The sequence below is a fragment of the Barbus barbus genome, assembly GCF_936440315.1.
Source record: "Barbus barbus genome assembly, chromosome: 2".
Taxonomy (NCBI): Eukaryota; Metazoa; Chordata; class Actinopteri; order Cypriniformes; family Cyprinidae; genus Barbus; species Barbus barbus.
In genome coordinates, this window is record NC_136730.1 from 42256686 (window position 1) to 42279141 (window position 22456).

Genomic DNA, 22456 nt, shown 5'->3' on the forward strand with positions numbered 1-22456 from the left:
CGTTTAGAGTTGCATGATTTTACTTGTAGAAAAATCTAAATATAACTTTATAATGACTCATTATTAATCTGTGCTGGAAAAGCACAAGCGAGACCGAGGAACCGTTACAGAGACTACAGTCCTCGGCGTGAGGATGGAGCACACGTCAGAGGTAATCTGTGTTTTTAACACTTCTCTCTGACCCCGGGTTACATAAGAACCAGCAGAGTACTGTGAGCGAGTTTATTCCACTCCAAAGCTCTGCTAAAAGCTCAGAGTGTAACTACCACACATCTGTGCTTCTCTAAAGAGGACTGGGAAGACATATAAAGTGAATGTGATTGAATACAAGAGAGCAAAAGTGATTCAATTTCCTTCTTGCTATGATTGCAAAATGTGCTTGTTCAAACCCTGAATACACTACACTAATTTTTTTTTGAAAGAAGACTTTTATGCTCACCAAGGCTGTATTTATTTGATCAAGTATTCATTAAAAACCGTACAATATTATTACAATTTAAAATAATGGTTCTCTTATTTAATGTATTTTAAGGGGCAATTTATTCCTGTAATGCAACGCTGGGTCTTCAGCGTCACATGATTCTTTAATAAGGATCCTTCAGAACATGCTGATTTGCTCCTCAATTATTAATATCGGTATTATTAATGTCGAAAACAATGTTTGCATCGTGTTTGTATTTTTGTACAAACCATGATGAATTTAAAAAAAAATTAATAGTTCAAAAGGACAGCACTGATCTGAAACAGAATTATTTTGTAATATTATAAATGTCTTTACATCACTTATGATCAATTTAATGCATCCTTGCTTAATAAAAGTATTAATTGCCTCTTCTTTTTTTAAATATTACTTACCCCAAACTTTTAAATGGTGTTTCATAGTTTCCACAAAAATATAAGCAGAAAAAAAACTAACATTGATAAAAACAAAATGTTTCTTGAGCAGCAAATCAGCATATTGCAATGATTTCTGAAGGATCATGTGACACTGGAGTGTGAAGACTCCAGTAATGATGCTGAAAATTCAGCTTTGCATCAAAATAAATTTAAAATATATTGAAATACAAAACTGTTATTTTTGATCAAATAATGCAACATTGGTGAGCATAAGAGCCTTCTTTCAAAAATGTATTAAAAAATAATTATTATTTTAAACTTTTGACCGGTAGTGTATAAACAACAGTAGAAGAGAAGCTTGCTTTCATAAACTTCACTAATGGCATTTTACTTCAATATCTTTCCCCAAAACAGTCAAGACGTTAAATTCTTACCCCGGTGCCTCAGTGTTTCTGGTCTCGTCTGTGACCGATCCGAGTCCTTCTTAATAAGGTTGATGGGACGGCCTTCTTTCGGCAGCTCCCGCAAAATCTCTCTGAATCGACTCTGAATCGGTTCAAAGCTCATCTTCACTGTAAGACAAACAACACATATGGATAAATGTGGCATTTTCATCAGAGATTCCACAAATTTAAGCACAAAGCACTGTTTCAGCAAAATCCATATGCAGGTCCCACAGAGGTATTAAAAAGTATATAGCTTGAATTAATTAGCTTGACTATAAATGATCATATATCAGGGTCACAATCTAGTGCTTTTTTTGATACAGGAATTCTGAAATGTTAATGTAGCCATTAAAAGAAACTGTCAAGTATGTTTTATGGGTCTGCTGTAAAATCCATAAGCAGCACCCTTGAAATAAAGCATTAGAGTATACTTGAAGTTAAGGATCATTGGGATGGTGGGAGAAAGTGTGGCCTCTGCACTCTTTAAATACACCCCTGAGGTTTCTGGGAAGGACAGTAGAGCCTAAGAGCCTTAACGGCAATCAATGTGTGTGTGTGTGTGTTTCAGTATTTTTTGCTGTGCTGGAGGAGAAAAGCAGTGAAGTGTTACAAGAGAGCAAAAGAGTGAGAGAGGGACAGATAACAGAAAGAGAAAGGACATTTCTTGCCCTCAAACACACCGCAGTCACATAACGGCCTCTTAGTGAGGGGTTACTAGACACAGCTGAGAAAACATTATGCTATCAGCGATCACAGCTCACATTCCCAAACATACTTAAAAGATACAGATCTCCTTCTGAACTTTGTGAAGCTTACTCTTACAGTGGCCCGAAGACACATGTGGACATCTAAGCCACATTAAAACAAACAAACAAAACAAAAAAATAAAAAATGGGGGGGGGGGCACAAAACTGTTCTTCTTTTCTTATTTGTTTTTGTTCAAAGCAAACAAGAAACAAAATAGAAAAAAACTAAAGGAAATACCCAAAACCAAAACTTAACCCCCCCCCCAAAAAAAACAAAGAAAAACAAAGCAAACAAGAAACAAAATAGCAAAAAAAAAAAATAAATCAAACAAAAAACAAAAAGAAAAATAATAAAGTAAATCGGCACAAAAAAAAAAACATACCAGAAAAAAAACAAAGCAAAACAAAAAAAGAAAACAAAACAACCTCCTACAAAAACAAAAGCAGAGCAAACAGACAAAATAAAAAAACAAAAACGCACAAAAAATAAAACTACAAAACAAAAAACTAAATACAAAGCAAAAACCAAAACAAAATAAAACAACTGAACCAACACAACCTCCTACAAAAACAAAAGTAGAGCAAACAAACAAAATAAAAAAACAAAAACAAACAACACCAAATCAACTTAAGTGTTAACAATTAAGTGTGGCTTATGTATCACATAATTTCTAAGGTCACTATTATATTCAGACTCCTTAAAAACAGTCAAAACAATGTAAACATGTCCATGAAATAAATTTATTGCAATGACTTGGCAGAAAGTGGCAGCAAGTTACTGTCAGATTCTATTAAAACTGTGAAAACTGCAACTGTGCACTTGCATCGGACTCTAATAAAAAAACTCATTTTGCACGGCTTTATAAGCTATATCGCCTAGCCAAAGGGAATATTTTCACTGCCTAAAGACAGAAAGCCATTACAAAGTTGATCTAAGAGCTTTTAGTGGCGAGGAAACTACAACAATAAAAAGAGAAACGCATCAAGCCATTATGGTTTGTAATAACAGAGGAATGTGGGCTACTGGAGAACGAGGACATTCGCCTCCCTGCAGGTCTTTCTTGTCTGTCTTTCTCCAAACATCCTGCGCCGCTCTCTCTGATCCTCTGGGTATTAAAATACTTTGTGGGGGAATAGTGTTGTCTCCTAGAGAGAACATTTTGACCACTGCACTGTTCATGAAAAAAGCATGAGGATTGGGACGGCTGACACAGGTAAATCAAGATAATGGAAATTCTTGGGTATTTTGGGTCCAGGGTTATTATAGTTAACTGAATCAAAAATAAAATAAAATATTTTACTCAAAATGAAAATCAACCTTAACTGAAATTAAAATACCTAAAACTAAAAAAAAAAAAAAAAAAGTGTTTGCCACTTGAAATAAAAGAAAATCTTTCATTAATAAAACAAATAATAATAATAAAAATATATATATTATTTATATTATTTAATCTTTATATATATATAAAGATTAAATAAAATAAATACATAAAGATTAAATAAAATAAATTAATAAATAAGTATATAAATAAGTATATATATATATATATATATATATATATATATATATATATATATATAAAGATTAAATAAAATAAATACATAAAGATTAAATAAAATAAATTAATAAATAAGTATATAAATTAATAAATAAGTATATATATATATATATATATATATATATATATATATATATATATATATATATATATATATATATATATATATATATATATATATATATATACACATACTTATTTATTAATTTATTTTATTTAATCTTTATGTACAAAAATAACTAAAAAAAAAATACACAAACAAATAAATATATACATACAACAGAATTTCTTAAACTTTAAAACTAAAATCAAAATGAACGTTTTTTTTCCTAATTCAAACTATTAATAAAAACTGTACTAGTATCTCAGTGATACTAGAATAACACTGTATCTTTTGTTTTAAAAATCTTGAGCGGGGAAATTCATTCATGACATTCAAATAAGGAAAAAGTATCTGTCATTATGTTGTTACTAGGGATGCACAATTAATCAAATTAAAACAGACATTGTGACATTATCTTGCAATTTGTACAAATTAATGCATGTGAATAATAGTCCTAGTCATAACCAGCAAGTCATTGTGAGTTGCAGTAATAGCAATTATACAATTCAAGTTGTTATTTTTCACAAAAAAATGAAAGTTTATAAAAGTGCTTTTATATCTAGCAATTTGTATAGAAATTAATGAATGTAGTGCAAGAAAGTAAATAATAGTTCCAGTTATAACTAGCAAGGCATTATGAGGTGCAGTGATAGCAACCATGCAATGTGAGGTGTCAGTGTTTTAAGTTGTTTATGTGGTTTTTTTACCTGGTCCTCTGCCGCCGCTGGTCTGGTTACTGCTACGACTGAACACAGAGGGAGGCTGAGTCTTCTGCTTCAGAGTACCATGATTTGAGAAGAAAGAAGTCAAGTTCTCTCGCGTCAACTCCAACTTCTTTCCACCCAGTACAGGAGTTCCTGAGAGAGACACACAATTCATTTCATTCTTTATGCACTATTATTTCATTTGAATTGTTCATATGTACTACTGTTATTTTACTTTATTGCACAGCTTGCTGAATTCATTTATGCCGTTTAGTTTTTGGCATGTCACCAAAACTAAAACTTGAAAGAGGCAGAGAGGAAGAAGGGTCTTTCAAAGACTGTGGCTTGTCTGCAAAGACATTTCATTAATTAATAGACATTAATCTAAAAGATTTAATTTTGTCCTGCTGAACATTTTCAAAAAGAAAGAATCTTAAAGACTTTAATACCTAATCAACACAAATTTATCATATGTTTACCAATTCGAACACAAATCATATTATGTCTTTGATTTGTAGTGAATCATAACTGTAAGCGGTGCAATGATTTACATTAAGCACTAGTTAAGCATTGACTCAAGATTTTATTTTATTCGTTACATACAGTTATATACAGAACTTGCTGTGAAATGCAAATATTATATTGCATATGCATCAGTCTAAAAACAACAAACAATGGTCAATTAGTGCTAATTGATACTAACATTTGACAGATTCACATTGACATTATTCTCTCATATAAAATAAACCTTTTTTGAAGACAGAACTTTATTTATTAACTATTTTAATATTTTGGAATATTATAATGTTTCAAAACATTATTTAGTATTTATTTTATATTATATTATTATTCAATATTATTTTAGAAAATATATTTATTTATATTTTTTTTTTCCCCCAGAAAGCCAGCATCTGAAATTTCTGGTGCTTAAATAATTATCTGTGATTAATCTCATTTTTTTTTAAGCAGAACGAAACTGTTAAAATGATAAATGTATTATTAAAAGTGTTAAAAAATTATGTTGACAGCTATATTTATTTTTGCTACCAGCAACAAAAATAGTTTCAAACTAAGTCATAGCAGAATCAACCTCTGTTTTCTTTATTTAAACGGTATGCCTTAAAATGTGCTGACTTTACCTCAATACAATATAACTGCATTGAAACAGTTTTTTTTACCTGGTGCTTCTCCATTGACTGAGCTCTTATTTTGGGTAGCACTGCTGTTGGTCCGCTGGGCCTCGTCTGTTACCACAGCACTGCCATCAGGGTTAGAGTAAAACAACAGCAAGGGCTGGAAGTGACCTTTGATGCATTTAGTGACCACATCTTTCCATCTGGATCCCACCTTAAAAAACAAAACAAAAAACAGAAACCAAAAATGAGCTCTTTAGCATACAGAGAGCAGTTATCCGAAGTGTTAGATTATTATTAGATGTGAAGGCTTCCACGCTTCAGAGGTAAGAGTACGCAAGCTGTACTACGAAAGTCACTCCAGGCAAACAGATGTAACCTTCCTTTTTAATTAGCAGACACAAGAGGAAGAAAGAGCAAGCATGCGACCCAGTGCTTTCTCTTAAAGAAACACAATTATCTGAACAGACAATAAAAGAGCAGGCAAGATTGTAAAGGAGATGAATTAAGAAATGCTTAATCAACAAAACAGCTGTTCTCTTGCATTGAGTACTGGATTGGCTCTCTATACTATAGGTTAGCACACACATCTACTGTAGCGCACACAGTGTGTGTGTGAAGGTGATCTATCTTGACGGTGGAGACAGGCAGCACCAGCCCAGTGAGAGCTGAAGTGCACACGCAAGCACAAGCTGCACACTACTGATATACGGAGATACGGTTGTGCATCCACTACACTGTATCGCCACTTATTTCACATGTGCAAAATCCTTTGATTAGTAGCATTGTAGTTTTAGTATAATTGAGATTGTACTGCAGTATAGTTTTTATTAATATTTTGAATCATTTTAAATTTTAGTTAAGTTTTAGTAATTTTTGTCTTTTTTTATATGTTTATGCATTTGTATTTGAGTTTGTATTTGTATTCATTGTTTCTGCAGGTTTCATGAATCCGATCACACTGCAAAAAAGTGACATTCTTCCTCAGTATTTTTGTCTTGTTTTCCAGCGCAAATGTCTAAAGACTCTTGATGATGCATTTATCATGATGCATTTATTTGAGAAGCAAAATGACATAAGTTCTGTGAAACTGATCAAAATACAGAGAGTTTCTGAATAAAAAGAACAAATATCCACTAATGTTCTTGGGGAATCAACTCAAATCAAATTAAGTTTTCATACCCCACTGACAGATATTTGTTCCTTTTTTGAACAAAATTGTTCAATTTCTCTGAAAATGACTTCATATGTTCAGTTTGCATTTCAAGTTAATGTATTTTGATTTAAAGATGTTCAGATATTTGTATTGGACAATAAGACAAAAATACTGGAGGAAGATATACATTTTTAGCAATGCATACAAGACTTAATGCCATTATGAAAACACAACATGTTTTTTTACAATCTATTTTTGCTAAAACCTCTAAATGCTAAAAAAAAAAAAAATATTAAGTGTTTCAAAATCAGTAGAACAATATAGTTTGCATTGAGAAAAAAGGCTGTAATACAAAGATCTGATGAAGAAATATACTAGAAACACTTTGTGTTAGTGTGAGAATGGAGGAAGCATTAAAAGTGTTAAACTGCAGGAAATAAAAACATGTGATCAGTTAAAATGGTAAAAATGTTTAGTTAATCTAAATGTGCAGATGGAGAGAAAGTTTGCTTAATAACACAGCGTGAAAGCCAGGACTTCTGGGTAGGCATTATGAATAGTAATTGTGTAAATATATAGACAGAAGGACCTGATAACATGAAAGTCTAGTCTCACCTCCTTGACGTTGGCATCATCAAAGCAAACCCATTTGGATGATTTGGTGTGGTAGGCGAAGGCACAGTAATGTCTGCTGGAGTAACAGATCATTCCCACCAACAGCAGCTCGCTCTTCTTTGCACGCTCGTCTGTGACACGGTAAAAGAGCTGCAAACACAACCAAATGCAGATATTTAAACAATTATAGCAAATATCTTACAGCACAGTGTTCTACTAATATTGATGGTTCAAGGTAGTGATGCACCAAAATGTTGGCAACCAAAAATATTTGGCCGTAAGAGTAAAAAAAAAGAAATTAAAATAAAAACTAAAATGAAATAAAAATGTTAAATAAATAAATACAAAGTTGTAAATGATATGATGAAATTATAAAATAAATAAAAATATTTTAGAATTATAATTTCATGTCTGAAATGACATGAGGGTGTTTAAATGATGGCGATTTAAGCATAGGGCTGCATGATAGTTGTTAAAGTGATAATCACAATTACATTATCGTCATTAGAAAAAGCACACACACACACAAACACGGAAACCAGAAAGCTTCTCTTAAAAGCTAAACCTGTGAAATTTCCTAATATTAACTCCTTCAATTCTAAGTTATGTTAATGTTTTTCTATTAAAACAATATTTTTAAAAATTTTAATAATGTTTAGATTTATTACAGTTCAGGTTTGACTGCAAACTTAAGTCACAGCAAACAGCGCACATTAATCAAAAAGCAATTGTGATCACGATTAAAATATGACAAAAACAGATTTTTTTTATTTTTTATTTTATTATGTTATCATATTCTTATTGTGTTAGTTAGCTGTATTTTTTTTGTTATTTTTAACCTAATCAAAATAACCCAACTGCAGTCGGATAGAGATGAATTGGAATGCACAATGAAAAATTGTTATAAACGCAGTTATCTGTTTTTGCAAATTAACTTTTCATATGATTTATACAGCATTTCTAGCTATGCATGCTAGACTGCAGTCTTCCGAGTTCAAATCATTGTGTCAAAGATTCCTTCAGATCTAGAAGGCAGAAGTTGGTGACGGAACGCAGAAGTATGCATTTGCTAAAACAAGTTTAAATAAAGCAGCTATTGCATAACCAACACTTGCTCCTCCACCCCTGGTTCCTGAATAGCTGGTTTTCTTGGGAGGCTCGAGAAACAATGGATTCCAGGCCGGCGGGAGCGATTTTCCTCTGAAGTCTCCACCATCACAGTGAGAACCAGGGAATGAATTAAGGCCTTTGTACTTGTCCAAGGGGTTTCGTCAGAGACGAATCCAAAACTGGAGGGTGGTAACATGGAAGTGGGCGTAAAGAAGAATGAATGCTATTTAGCATCTGTGACGATCGCTTTGAGTAAAAGAACTGATTCTTCCAATCTAGATTCTTGCAAGGTCACCTAGACTCTTAAAAATACAAGTTCTTCACTGGCATTCCAAGAAGAACTTTAAAATTTCACGGAACATTCCATTCCAAATGTTCTTAATATTGGAAAAAGGTTCTATAGACTATTAAAATGTTCTTCGCATGAAGAAAAAAATGGTTCTTTTAAGAACTGTTCGTTGAAAGGTTCATCTGGGAAGCCAAAATGGTTTTTCCATGGCATCACTGAGAAATCCTCCTTTGGAATATATATTTTAAAGTGTATAGATGCATTTTATCCATCTGAAATGCATACAGCTGCCCAAACAGAAGGGCTGTCTGGTGGTAAACAAGTCTCAAGCATGGCTTTATACTCCCACACATGAGGCTGGTAATGAAGGCCATCAACACACTCGGACGCCAGATGACCTTCCACTGCGGTGGCTTTCTGGTCATCAGGCGTGGGCTATTCAGGCACTGATGCAGTTACACAACCTCAGCCTTATGAAGAGGATAAACGTCTGCTTTATTTCACACATATGGTCTATGGCACCACCATAAACTGGCCTCAATGACACCAGCACCAGATGTGCTACAAAAATAAATAACTGTAAAAGAGCGACCGTTGTGACGTCAGGAGCTTTTTATAGCCATTTAATCTGGATGGAGGCTTCCTATGAATTTTATATTTTATATAATAGCCGGGAATGAGATATTCTTTATTGAAATTCCCCACAAAGATTCAATCTTTACTGACATATAAACATCTGAATAACCTACACGTTGATTAGCAGATTCTTATAAATTTAGATCACCTATGTCCAAAGCCTGAAATATGGACAGTGATTTCTTCTCTAATAAGAAAAAGTACCATGCTAATGTAATGTATGTACCATGGTAATTTCATGGGATCCGATTGGATTCTTTAATGCACATTGAAAGGGATAGTCCACCCAAAAATGAAAAATATGTCATAATTTTCAACCCTCATGTCTCTCCAAACATGCATGACATAAACGGTCAATGATTTTGGTTACAATTGACTTCCATTGTGTTTTATTTTCCATTGTATTTGTATCTTATTTTTGTATTTTAAAATATCATCTTCAATATTACACAGAAGAAAGGATGAATAAATGTTGAACATTTTATTTTGGGTTGAACTAAAATTAAGTAGCATGTAAATACGCTGTAATTGTTCCATAAAATACTATACTATCAGTTTTCTGTGCGTTTAATTTGGTGTTATTTTCTTTGCAATGCTTTACTATTACTTTTCACTAAGTGAAATCCCCCCCCCCAGTATATAATGTTTTTATATTTTAGTAAGGAAATTTCAAGACTATTTAGTCCTTAACACATTCACATTTTTACCAAACAGACCTCTGAAAGTAAGTATAATCAAAGCATGTGACCAATCAGTAAGCACTCAACCTTTGTTTTTTGTTCACATCTTTTTTTCTGCATCACCATAGATGTTCTACAAAGCACTGTTTCATGACCCGCTGCTGTACTGTAGTGCTTTTGTTGTCTGGCTCTTTAGGACAAGGCCAGGTGCCCTGCTGGAATTAAGCAGGTGGAGAGGAGTGTGTTTACGAGACGACATTCTTACCCCTGAGAGGTTGAGGTGTGGTCCGAGAGATCGGATGACGTCTTCAGTGAGGTCTGACTGTTCTGAGTCCCACACAAAGCCGATGGTCACGATTTCTGGACAGTTCATCAGCACACGCCGGATCTTGATTCTCTGCCCACAGTTACTCTGTTGAGGTGATGGAGATAAAACATAACATCTTTAACACCATGCCAGCTTCTTCCATTTCCACGTTGAAAACCATATCAGAGTTATTAAATTTTGAAATTGAAAATATATTTAAGACCAATTCTTACAGGAAAAAAAAAATTTTTAGAAGATTTTTTTTCTAAAAAATACTTTAAATCGGCATTTGAAATAATTTTGGATAATTCTGATTATCATTGCGATACTACTATATAAGATTTTACTACTCCAGTGAGACACATGAACGCTGTGCTGCTTCTAGCAGTGAGCGTAGTAGGATGTAACTTCCTACTTTGCCTGTTTAAAAATGCAGAGTGTGTTGATATGTGAGAGGAACGTTCCGGTCTCAGGTTTCATCTCACTCATCTTGTCACATGAAGGTGTTACACTAGCAGAATATCAGAGAAGAAGAGTGTGTGCGTGTGCGTTCGTCCTTGAGTGTGCTTGATGACATCACATGGCAGAAACAGCCATCATACTATATGCATGACGGTGTCCTCTCAGGGATGAAAGTGCTAGTAAATTATGCATTATTAATCAACATTAGCAGCCACCTACGGGACAGTTACGCAGATCTCCAACTGTGCTGGCGGCTTGAAGCAACTCCCCAAACCTTTCATCTCTCCTCTCCAAGTTTTGCTGGCTGGAGCGCAGAGAAAGAGGAAGAAACAAAGATAAAAAGAAGGTTTTAATAACCAAAGCACAGGTATTTCTATCTTTTCAGGTCATATACCAGGTCAGGTTTTCATATAACAACATAAACATTTAATATCTTATCGAGTCACGTTAAAATTTAGTTAGACTTTTTACTTGATATGGATATATCTAACAGCAGAAATAAATACGACTACAGCCGGTCAGTGCTTGTTGCTAATATGCAAAGTCTGTGAACAAATGGCGCGGTTTCATTTGATACACAAACTCAAACACATATGATGCTTGCAGTGCTTTTAGCATCTGCGTCTCCATATATGACGACAAGAACTTCATCTCCAGAGCTGCTCTGAGTCTCTCTTCAGCAGCTTCACACAGTTTCATTTGAGAAAATCTAGTGTCAAAAAAAAAAAAACTGAAGGTAAAACTAAAAGACCTTCATGACAACCTCTCAAAAAATAAAAGTCCGGTTCAACTTGAAGAAATTATGACAGAAATGTTACTATTGTATACTGAAATATAATTTCCAAGTGATACTAATACTAAAACTAATAATAATAGTAATTTTTACAGTTATATAATGCTGTCATGCAGCAACTTATTTGACAAAAAATGTTTTCATTTCATTACATTTTAAAAGATTGATTGAATTGTTCAAGTTTTATTAATTGACTTAATTAGACACCATTTTTTCATGGTAAATTTGTATTGAATCATAATACACAGAATCCAGGAAAAAATTAAATGGAAAACAGAATTCAGGGGAAAATAAAACCGATTTCATGAGTTTAATTGTGAGAAAACAATGTTTTTACATTCATTTTCAAGGTCTAACAAACATGTCTAACAAGAATTAATGGTAAATGAATATTGTGATAAATATCAATATTGTGATATGTAAAAAAAATATTGTGAAATATCTTTTGGCCATATCGCCCAGCCATATAAAAACATCTTGAGTGTCTGGCATGGTGGTGCTGGCTTACCAGAGGGCTGTGGTGGACACATAGTGCACAAGCTCAGTGAAGGGTAGCGGGTCGGACGACGCACCACAGCTCCTACACACAGACTGCAAGGGAAAAAAACACAATAATGTGTCATGAGTTATGTCATGCCTATTATATTATGTAAAGCCTTAATTACACTACTGTATGTGATGTAAGAGATGTCTCAACACATATACATTGTGTACAACTGAAGGGTGTAACCAATATAAAAATTCCTTTTAGAGACAAAACAATGAATTATTTCTCGTGTCTAAACAACAAATCTCAAACTGCTTTTTATGACTGCATCTCATTTGTACCACAGTTTAGCCTTGGTTTATGTATTATGCAAGATACATATTTACTGGACATGTACGATGGTACTCCGAAGAACCAAATAAATACTATAGTACATAAATATGCTAGTTTGTACCAATATGGTACATCAATTTGGGGTCAATAAGATTATTTAAGTCTCTAATACTCACCAAGGCTGCATTTATTTGAGCAAATATACAATAAAAAAAAAATGCAGAGCTAGAACAAGCCAAGCATTTGTGGTTAAAAAGTGGATATATATATATATTTTTTTTTTTTTCAGAAAATGACTGATCGTTTCGCTAGATAAGAGCCTTATTCCTCGGCTGGGATCGTGTAGAAAACTGCATTGAAACTAAATTTTGGACTTTCAAATCGTTGGCCACCAAGTCCACTATATGGAGAAAAATCCTGGAATGTTTTCCTCAAATAACCTAATTTCTTTGCGACTGAAGAAAGAAAGACATGAACATCTTGGATGACATGGGGGTGAGTAAATTATCAGGAAATTTTTATTCTGCAAGTGAACCTATCCCTTTCCCTTAATATTATAAATGTCTTTACTGTACTTTTGATCAATTCAATTCATCCTCGTGTCATGAAGTATTAAATTAAAAAAAAGTTACCAACCCAACTTTTCAAGGTTAGTGTATATAATAATGTATTTACACTATATAGTGTATATCATGTTATTACCATCTAATACCATTTTTTTTATTTTTTTTATCAGGGCTTTGCTCTCATCTCTCAGAGGAAGAAGCAAGAGGGAATGTAAATGTCTCTGTATTAGTATTCTCTGTGAGTTTCCGCCCACTGTACCCGACTGATTGAAAACCGCCTTCACAGGACAGCGATCAATTTTCACATGAGCGATCAATTACTCACATGAGTGCACGTGTGGTATTAAAAAGCTACAATACCTGTTCATAAATTGCCATGGCAAACTTCTGATGAGTGATACAGGACTTGGATGTGCAGGCGTCAGTCTCAGCATCGGGCGCGATGTGCAGGTGAATCCTTTCTAAAATGTTCTCCTATGAAAAATACAAAAGTCCATTTGTACGTGTCATAAGGCATTTTCCACAATTATTTAATGACGTATTCCAAAAGACAAGACTAATAATAACATAAATATGTAAATTAGTGCTTGTAGTTTGGTTAAAAAATTAACTAATTAAATGACACATTTTCTTTAATCATGATTGATCGTAACAAAAATGTGTAACCATAAATATATTCCAACACTGAATCTCTAAATTAATAAAGAAACCTACAAATATATAATATATAAAAATGTGTAATAAAAAATGTAAAAATACATATATAAAAGAGTAGAGTATGCACATTGGGACACAGCGATTGTGTGATTATGAGTGAGTGAGTGAGAGAGAGAGAGAGAGATATGTATACTCATATGTGATAAGTATGAGTACTTATCAATTTGCTATAAATAAACAAGACTTTATTATCCATTTAATTATGCTAGAGATTCATAGACATGAAAACAATTATTTCTTGTTTTACCTGATCTAATCACACTGGATTTGTTTGGGCTGGTACAATGATAACTTGGCATTAAGTGAATGCACTCTTAGCTTTAGTAATTTTCCCCAAGCCTATTATCTGCTTAAATACACCCTTTCAAACCTGAGAACCGTGGGTACATTCAGTAACACCAACAGCGCTGAGACAATTTGGCACTTTGAAAAGAGGCAAGATTAATTTTGTGTTTCTAAAGTACAGATTAGCCTATTTTAAACAGTCCTAGCTCAGGGCATCTTGTACAAACAAACAAAAGCATAGGCTGCATCCACCCTGGCACTGATAGAGAGCCTGCATTGACTGTGAGAGCAGTGTGAACGCATCTGTGCACTCCAGGCTTGCATTGATAGAGATCCTTCATTGATTGTGTTGTTTAAGAGAGCACTGTAAATTGACTTTTACTGAGGTAATGACAGACTCTCCACAGTCCTGCTGTGCTAAACAGAAAATGATTACAGGTCCCAGTGCTAAGCAGGTTTACTGCAATTAGCTGGCCCTAAGAGAAATCCTGCACATACCGAAGGGGTGAACATGCTTGCTTCAGCTTCCAGAGAGAGAGAGAGAGAGAGAGAGAGAGAGAGAGAGAGAGAGAGAGAGAGAGAGAGAGAGAGAGAGAGAGAGAGAGAGAGAGAGAGAGAGACACTAGGACAAGGGTGTGTGATCTGTGCTGTGCATAATGGCAATGGAGCTTAATTTGGAAATCAGTTTTGAAGCTTCCCTTTTATTTATCTATAAAAGTCAACAATAAAAAATGACCACATTAAATTAAGATTGGATATTATCCATGTATGCTTAAGTGACACATCGTCTAAAATTTGGAGAAGTCACATTGCCAAACCCAACCAGCAGACAGCAAAATCAAAAATACTGATAAAATTAAATGTGAATAAGATGTTTATACTGTTGAATTTTCTATTTACATTATATTGCAAGTATTACTGTGCTCCATCAAATGTCTGCTTTGTTGCATTGATTGTAATGCACTTTTTATTTGATCACTGTGTTTCCTAAAGAGTGTGAGATATATATATGAACATAAAAAACCACCCAAATAATTAAAAAATAAAATAAATAAGTTATAAGTTTGTTATTTTATACACATACACACACACACAAATCTAAAATACACAAATACAAAAAAAAAAAAAAGACACTTACGAAGCACTCGGCAGCATCATCCATGAAGCCTAACTGAAAGCGCTGCTCATCCTTAAAGGTTTCGGCTAAGGCATTACGCAGGTTATCTGAGGGTAATGCTCGCTCTCGGCTGTGCTGGAACTGACAGAATATTCCCTGCAAAACAAACAAAGTGCTTTCAAACTTCTGACTTTAAAGCATCTTTTTAAAGGAAGTATTAAATACTGTGTCACGATGTGTTTGGCCTTGCGAATACCTTCAAAGCGCAAAAGATGCAGGAGTCACCCAAGCAGTAGTGGTTTGGAAGCTGACGAAGACTCCGTCTGAAGATATCAAGATGCCAAAGAACCTGAATGGAATAACAGATTGAGAATTAACTCCCTTCAGTAAACTCTAAACAATCTGAAAATAAATCATGTAGATTGTTTCACTAAATTAAGCAGGTTGTGGCACGCATTACAGCTAATCAGCAAAACAGGGTGCAAGTTAGTCTGGCAATACTCTACATGTTTTATTCTGTAAATACATGTTTTGAAATTGTTTTGTGTCAATATATCAATACAAATAAGAGGCTGACCAGAATTGGTTGTTTTGTGCAGCGATCACATTTAATTATAATCAACAAGCTTTTGAAGTTTAGTATTTTGAAGTATTGCTTTATTAATTTCAGACTTTTTATAACCTTAAATTTGACAAAAAAAAAAAATAATTAACTAAAACTAAATAAATAAAAATACATTAAGACTTTAAGGACCCTTAATGTTTTTTGTTTTACTTTTTAAAATACTTTTTATTTTTTCAGCTTTATTTCAATTAACGAAAATTATTTTTAACAGATTTTAAGTTAAGAATAAAAACACCAATGCTGTCTAATATTTTACCAAAATAAAGCTCTCACCAAATTTACACAGGAAAGGTGAAACAAAAGCACTTCTGAATTGCCATTTAGGCATCTTTATACAGACTATTTAATGCTGATCAGAGGTGCCATAAATGCATTTACACAGCAATTGCACCTTTATATATTTAGGTGACTTGACAAGGCTGCTTTGTGCCTGCTTAAAATGCAGCATAAAGATGCAATGCCACATTAAAGCTAGACTAAATATTGCCATCTCAGATCCACCTCAGCCCCTTACAATCGAAACATACAGTTGTAATTGCTGTACAAATGCATTTATGCCGCCTCTGAGCACCATTAAATAGTCTGTATAAAAGACACCTAAATGCCACTTCAGAAGCAACATGTGTAAATTTGGCATAGGCATCTTACACAGACTGTTTAATGCTGCTCAGAGATGGCATTTATGTATTTACATAGCAAATGCAGCTTTATACAGTACTTTGATACTAGGGGCTGAGGTAAGTTGGAGCATTCATAATTTCCGAGCCTGTTTAAAGTTCTGTGTAAATATATTATGCCGGACAAAAACCAGACTAAATAAAACCTGCTTTGAGCCACCTTAGCCTCTAGTATCAAAGCATACAGTTGTTTTTGTATCCGTGTAAATGCATTTAAGCCACCTTAAACAGTTTGTGTAAAGACACTTAAATGCCACTTCAGAAGCACCTCTGCCATGTAAATTTGGTGATAATGTGCTTCTCCTCTAATGTATCTTTTTAAACTCCTACAACTTTATTCTGGTTTTGCATGACAACTTCAAAGTGCCAATATTAAAGTCAACATCCAAAGGCCATGCATTATATCTTAGCCTTATCTTACTGGCCGTCATTTTGTTCTTAAAACTCTGAGAAATATGACTCATTGTCCTTGCTTGGTGGAAGAGCTCAAGGGAGATTAGGCTGTGACAGGATGGGGGGCGAGAGCTGTTCATCTGTGTGTGTGTTTGGAGTTTGGACGGCCAGTGTAAGGTTACTCTACACTCAGTGTCTTTCCCTTAGGCCCCAGACAACTTAGTCTGAGCATGACCTGACACCGTGGTGATGAGTACAAGACAACCAAGAGACAGGCAGAGATACACTCAGTCATAACGTCCACAATCCCAACCAAGAGTGAAAACTGACTTCCAGTAACTAGCGGCCTGGGAGCATGTCAAAAATTTGGGGGTTGACGGGTGGAGTTGGGATGCCGTAAATACTCTCTCAGTAGGCACTGAGGAGGAGATGACAGTTTGCTGTAAAGGTCAGACTTCAAATGTGAGTCATAAGAAAGTTAAGTATGTTTAGGGGGGTGGTGCGATATTTTTATGTTATTGCGGTAAGTCCAATCTGTCTTACTTTTATATGTAGGTGTGTAAATTGTTAAAAATATAGGCATGTAAAACAAATCTGCTCATGTAACGGTTTTCTTAGCTTTGGGTTAAACACGTACCTGCACTGCACTGTTGAGGAAGCAGCTGTTCTGTCCCGGCTCATTTAGTAGTCCCTTGGTAGGGGCCAAGGACAGCATAGATCCTGGCTGGTAAGACCTGGCAAGATTGCCTCCTGGTCTCCTGAAGAACTTGGCCCATGCCATTGGATTCGGGGTATCTGCTGTCCTGCGGATGAACAGGTATTTGAGGTTTTAAGTTCATTTCAAGTAATTTTACTATATGACAGATCAAAGTAAAGATTTGAATGTCTGCTTCCAAGCAATGATTGAGTAAAAGCCTTTATTTCTGCTGCTGACCTGTATGTAAGAGGTCTCTTGATGTGTATGTCCTAGACAGGACGGTTTGATCATTCCCTGAATTGGGTTGGGGAATTCGGCGGGTTGTTGGTGGCTACTCTGGCCATCAAGCCTCGAGTGACTCGCAGCATAGTTCTGAAGGTGTCAGCTAGAATCAGTCAACCTTTAAAGGGTCGTCCATGTTTCAGACGCGGCTCTTGGAGGACATCAGCCTTAGGAGGAGTAGGAGTCACTCTGTGGAGAGAAGCAAATCAATGCATGGATTTGCATTTTAACATGCCCACCTGAATTTGAACATTTCTGCAAATTAAGACACTGACAACAACAACAGAACTCCATGTCATTATGAATACTTCCTTACAAATCACCAACGAGAGGAGTGGCTAAACATTCAAAACCGTGCAAAAGTCAGTAGGTCAGCTCATCCAACTGGTAATGCTGCACTGAATAATGTTATTGTTTAACTTTTTTACGACGTTGCACCAACCTGTTTCTATGCAAGCAAGCAAACAAGCAAGCTGATGTTATCCATCAGGAACAGACTGATATCATGACAATGTCTTGGCAAATGCACAGACTGAAAATATGCAAATGCAGCTACTTTGTTGCAAACTCTTGAAAATCAGTATGCTGTGTACTATAACAAAAATTCAGCCACTAGCAATGGCCTCGATACCTTAAATGTTAGGATGAGTCAATCTCGACCCAATAATGCTGCACTAAAGCATAGGTGCTAAGTCAAGTCATTTTCAAATATATAGCACTGTATATAGTACATATTTCAAAGCAGCTTTACAGTAATAAACAGGAAAATATCAATGTAAATATAGCAAAAATAACCAATTCTGAAACTATTTGAATTTTCGCCGCAAGGTAGCTCCACAGAAGACAAAAGTTTCCTTGTTCAGCTCAATTTAGTTCAATGTTAATTCAATGCAGCTCAATAACTGTCAACGCTGCAAAGTTCATCAATTATGAAACTAATTGGATTCAGATATAAAGCAGCTTCATATGCACAACACAGCTTTGAATGCCGTAAATTCAGTTCAATTTAGTTGTTGTTGATTCAATTCAGTTCAATTACAGTGTCAATTGTAATTCAATTCAGCTCAATAACTGTCAATGTTGCAAAGTGCATCAATTCTAAAACAAATTGGATTTAGCTATAAGAAAAGCTCCACAGAAGACAACATTGTCATTGTTTAGCTTAATTTAGTTTAATGTTAATTCAATTCAGTAACTGAAGTTATTTCATATGAACTGTATATAAGACAGTAGCAGCTCAGTTCAGTTCATGTTTTGCGTCAGTGCAATCAAATCAACAATATTGCTGAATATTACTGCTTATTAATAGTCTTTTAAAAACTGCACTGTTGTATAAATTATTTTGTTTTGTCGTGCATCTTCATTGCGGCCAATGAGGTCTATAACACCTGGATAAAGCTACCTGTTAGCAATCCCATTCATCTTAACAGACAGAGCGAAATCCATGAGGATTCTGGAAAGTCCCAGGTAGCATATTTTTCAGTGCCCAGGAATGATTTTGACAATGCGCCAGCGCTAGAAAAGGCCGACTCCCTTGGGCAGTGTACTTATTACTGAACTAGGGAGCATTTTGAAACACACCAATGGATCTGAAAGCATGCCATCCACCCTAACTGACGCATTCGAGTTTTACTCGGAACTACTCACACAAAAATAAATTAAATCTCAATCACTTCACATTTTTGGTTGATAAACTTTTTTTCTGCTTAGCGACTGAATGCAAAGTCCATTCTTCATCATATAGCCTAATAGTTACAGTTGCATTACTTAAATCTCACAACTCTTTACCAGTTTATCGTTTCTAGTAAGCCTGTATCACTCAAGCAGTGCTCACCTTTTCAATTAAACATGTTTTGCAAGGGTTTCTATGAGATCATGCTGAAATAATGCATTCCTCTGATTCCAATATTAAAAATAGAACAGGACATTAAGTTTCCAAAAGTGTTCCCCACACAGTTTGGTTCTTGGCTTGGAGATTGTGGTGTGGAGGTCTGGAGAAGATCAAGGGTGGAACTGTATGATTTGGTGAAAATAGAGCCAAAAATAAGAACATGTGGGAGATTGTTTGTTACTTTTGGTTCTAATTTCAGTTTCTTATTATCCAGTTATAGTTTTCTCAAGACCTTTTAAAAATAAAGATTCCAAAAAGTGTTTTCCACAGAACATTTTGGCCATTTTTGGTTCTCCAAAGAAACTTTCAGAAAACAGCTCTTAAAAGAACCTTTTTTTTTCTAAAACATTTTAATAATCTTAAGAACTTTTTCCACTATAATCAACCTTTTGTGCAATTGAAAGGTTCATTGGATGTTAAGGTTCTTCATGGAATCAAAGATACCAATAAAAACCTTTATTTTTACCCTCTGGTGTCTCCCACACGGGGGTCAAAAATGGCAGAATTTTATTTTTGAATAAAATTAATGTACTATGATTTAGTTAATTTTGTTTTTAACATTTTGTATTTTTTGGTTGATTGTATGGTACTAAATTATATTTATGCAATAGTTATATTCCATTTATTACCATTGACCATAATTACCAGGCAGCTTATTGCTGGAAAAAAAGTTAAAGTGAAGTTTGAGAAAAGTTGTAGAAGCTTAAGTTTATTATCAAAAATGCACAAACATATTATTTAAAATTTTATATGAAATGTATATTCTCCAAAACATGTTTTACTCTATAGCTGTGAGAAAACCTAAGCCATAAATCTAAACAAGTTGTGGTCCAAATTTGAAGTTGTTGTCTCAAAAAGAAAGAACTTTTAGCGGCGCTGATAGCTATGGGTGTCCCGAGTTCGAATCCCAACTCAAGGACTTTTCCCGTTCTCGCTCCCTATCTCACTTCACTTCCTGTCAGTTCTGATCTGTCCTATCCTAATAACAAGGCAAAGATGCCAAAAAATAAATCTTAAAGAGCTTTCAGTAAGATTGTTTGTGTGCAGTACCAAAGTTTTCCACTAGATGAAATTGGTTTACCATTCATTTCCATTGATAATTTCCATTGTTTTTCCAGTACCAGTTAACCTTTTTGAACCATTACTTATCTATTTTCTCTCTCTTTTTGTTTTTTTGGTGTGTGTGTGTTCACATAGCAATGCCAAAAACAACTTTTTTACCATTCCGATGACGTAAAAAAAAAAAACTAAACGTAAAATGTTTCAGTCAAAAACTACCACACTAAAGGGTTAAGAGTGAATAAAAGCTACGTATTTGTCTCCAGCTCGTGTCACTCACTTAGAATAGCAGACATGCAACTGGAGGTTTCCTAACATTAGAAAAGCATCAGCAAATGAAAAAGTGTTCAAACTTGAGAAAGCATAATGTCAGAACGATGCAAGTTCATTTTTGTACTGACTGAACTCTATCAGTGCATTGACAGCAATGGAAATCTGTTAAACAGCATTTCATATACACTGGTATTCAAACAATTCAGAAGTAGTTTTGAGGTGACCAATATAGCATAGTTTGACCACTGATCTACTAACAGTATTTCTGGTTATATTTGGTTAAAAATCAGCATGCAAACAAGGCAAAAACAGCTACTTTGAATCTACGGGGTGCCTTTCTCATTTGTAATGTGCTCACAGTCTGCCATAGCAACAGCATTCCAGTGAGATCATTTAAGCCACAGTCTTGCTAAAGATCTCGTCTTCAGGATTAGGCTCTGCGCTTGGTCCCCCGAGACACACCTCCGCAAACACATCTCACACATGTTCCAGTTTGGGCCAACCACAACTAGTTTGGTAGAACATTATGTTCAGGTGTTTTCTTCTTTTTTCTCTGAAAAGGCTATTAATCAGTCTGCTGTTCTGATTTGAAGACTCTTATGAAATATAAACAAAAAGCAGCTGGTTCAATCTCAAACTTCTCAACCTGTCTTGGTCATATTTCACAATGACGACCTTATGACTTTATGACCGCTACGGTTTTTTTTACATTGTGGCATTATTTTCATGATAAATAAGCATATAATATTATTTTCATAATGGCTACTGGATAAGGATGTTTTTTTTAAAGGATTAGGAGGATTTTCATTTGCTTGTGAGGTCTTTGAAATTAATAGATTGAGAAGAAAGGAAGTAAATGAAAAGAGAAAAAAGAAAAACTAGACAAATTAAACAATATATCAAATACTGAAAAGGGAAAAATAATAAAATAATGAAAACTGACAAATATAATTTTTTTCTCTTTTGATTTTACAATAAAATATGGTATTTTATCATGAGATGCATCCCTGATAAAATTTAGAAGGGGAGGTAAAAGTAAATACCAGTTCAAAAGTTAATAAATCATGAATTAGATTATGAATTGTAATAAAACTACGCACTAAGAAAATAAATCTATAGGAAAATGAAAAAAAAAAAAAGTTATTTTAAGTTATTTTCAACCTAAAACACAATACAATACAATGTGTAATTCAAAATTTATAGGCAAAACTCCTGTGAAAAATCAATACCTTCATATTAAAATCCCTTCATATTAACACAATACATTGTGTCCTATTTTCACAGCCTTTTTTTCTAGAGCGTGGGAACTAAAACCCTCCCTACTCCCATCACTCAGACTTTCTTTGAATTATGCAAACAACACACAACAGAAAAACTAATTTTGTTTTAGCCCGAGATCTAACTGCTATTTAGGCTACATTTTAGGAAGCAGCATTATTTAGAGGAAGTATTATTGAAAAAAGCCAATGGATAACGTT

The 22456-nt window shown here is 34.3% G+C and overlaps 1 protein-coding gene across 2 annotated transcripts in view; it reads right to left on the bottom strand.

The window, feature by feature from the left end:
• The window catches only part of usp53a (ubiquitin specific peptidase 53a), a 59985-nt gene that overhangs the window by 18419 nt on the left and 19110 nt on the right, over positions 1-22456 (bottom strand). For both annotated transcript variants that reach the window (XM_079431643.1, XM_079431642.1), the window contains exons 2-13: positions 17711-17944; positions 17414-17579; positions 15338-15430; positions 15103-15237; positions 13323-13436; positions 12085-12167; positions 11003-11087; positions 10280-10426; positions 7300-7449; positions 5574-5742; positions 4399-4548; positions 1272-1409 (exon numbers count right to left, since the gene is read on the bottom strand). In XM_079431643.1, coding sequence (XP_079287769.1) covers positions 1272-1409; positions 4399-4548; positions 5574-5742; positions 7300-7449; positions 10280-10426; positions 11003-11087; positions 12085-12167; positions 13323-13436; positions 15103-15237; positions 15338-15430; positions 17414-17557 — 1408 coding nt within the window. In that variant the 5' untranslated portion in view covers positions 17558-17579; positions 17711-17944. The remainder of the gene's footprint in view (positions 1-1271; positions 1410-4398; positions 4549-5573; positions 5743-7299; positions 7450-10279; positions 10427-11002; positions 11088-12084; positions 12168-13322; positions 13437-15102; positions 15238-15337; positions 15431-17413; positions 17580-17710; positions 17945-22456) is intronic.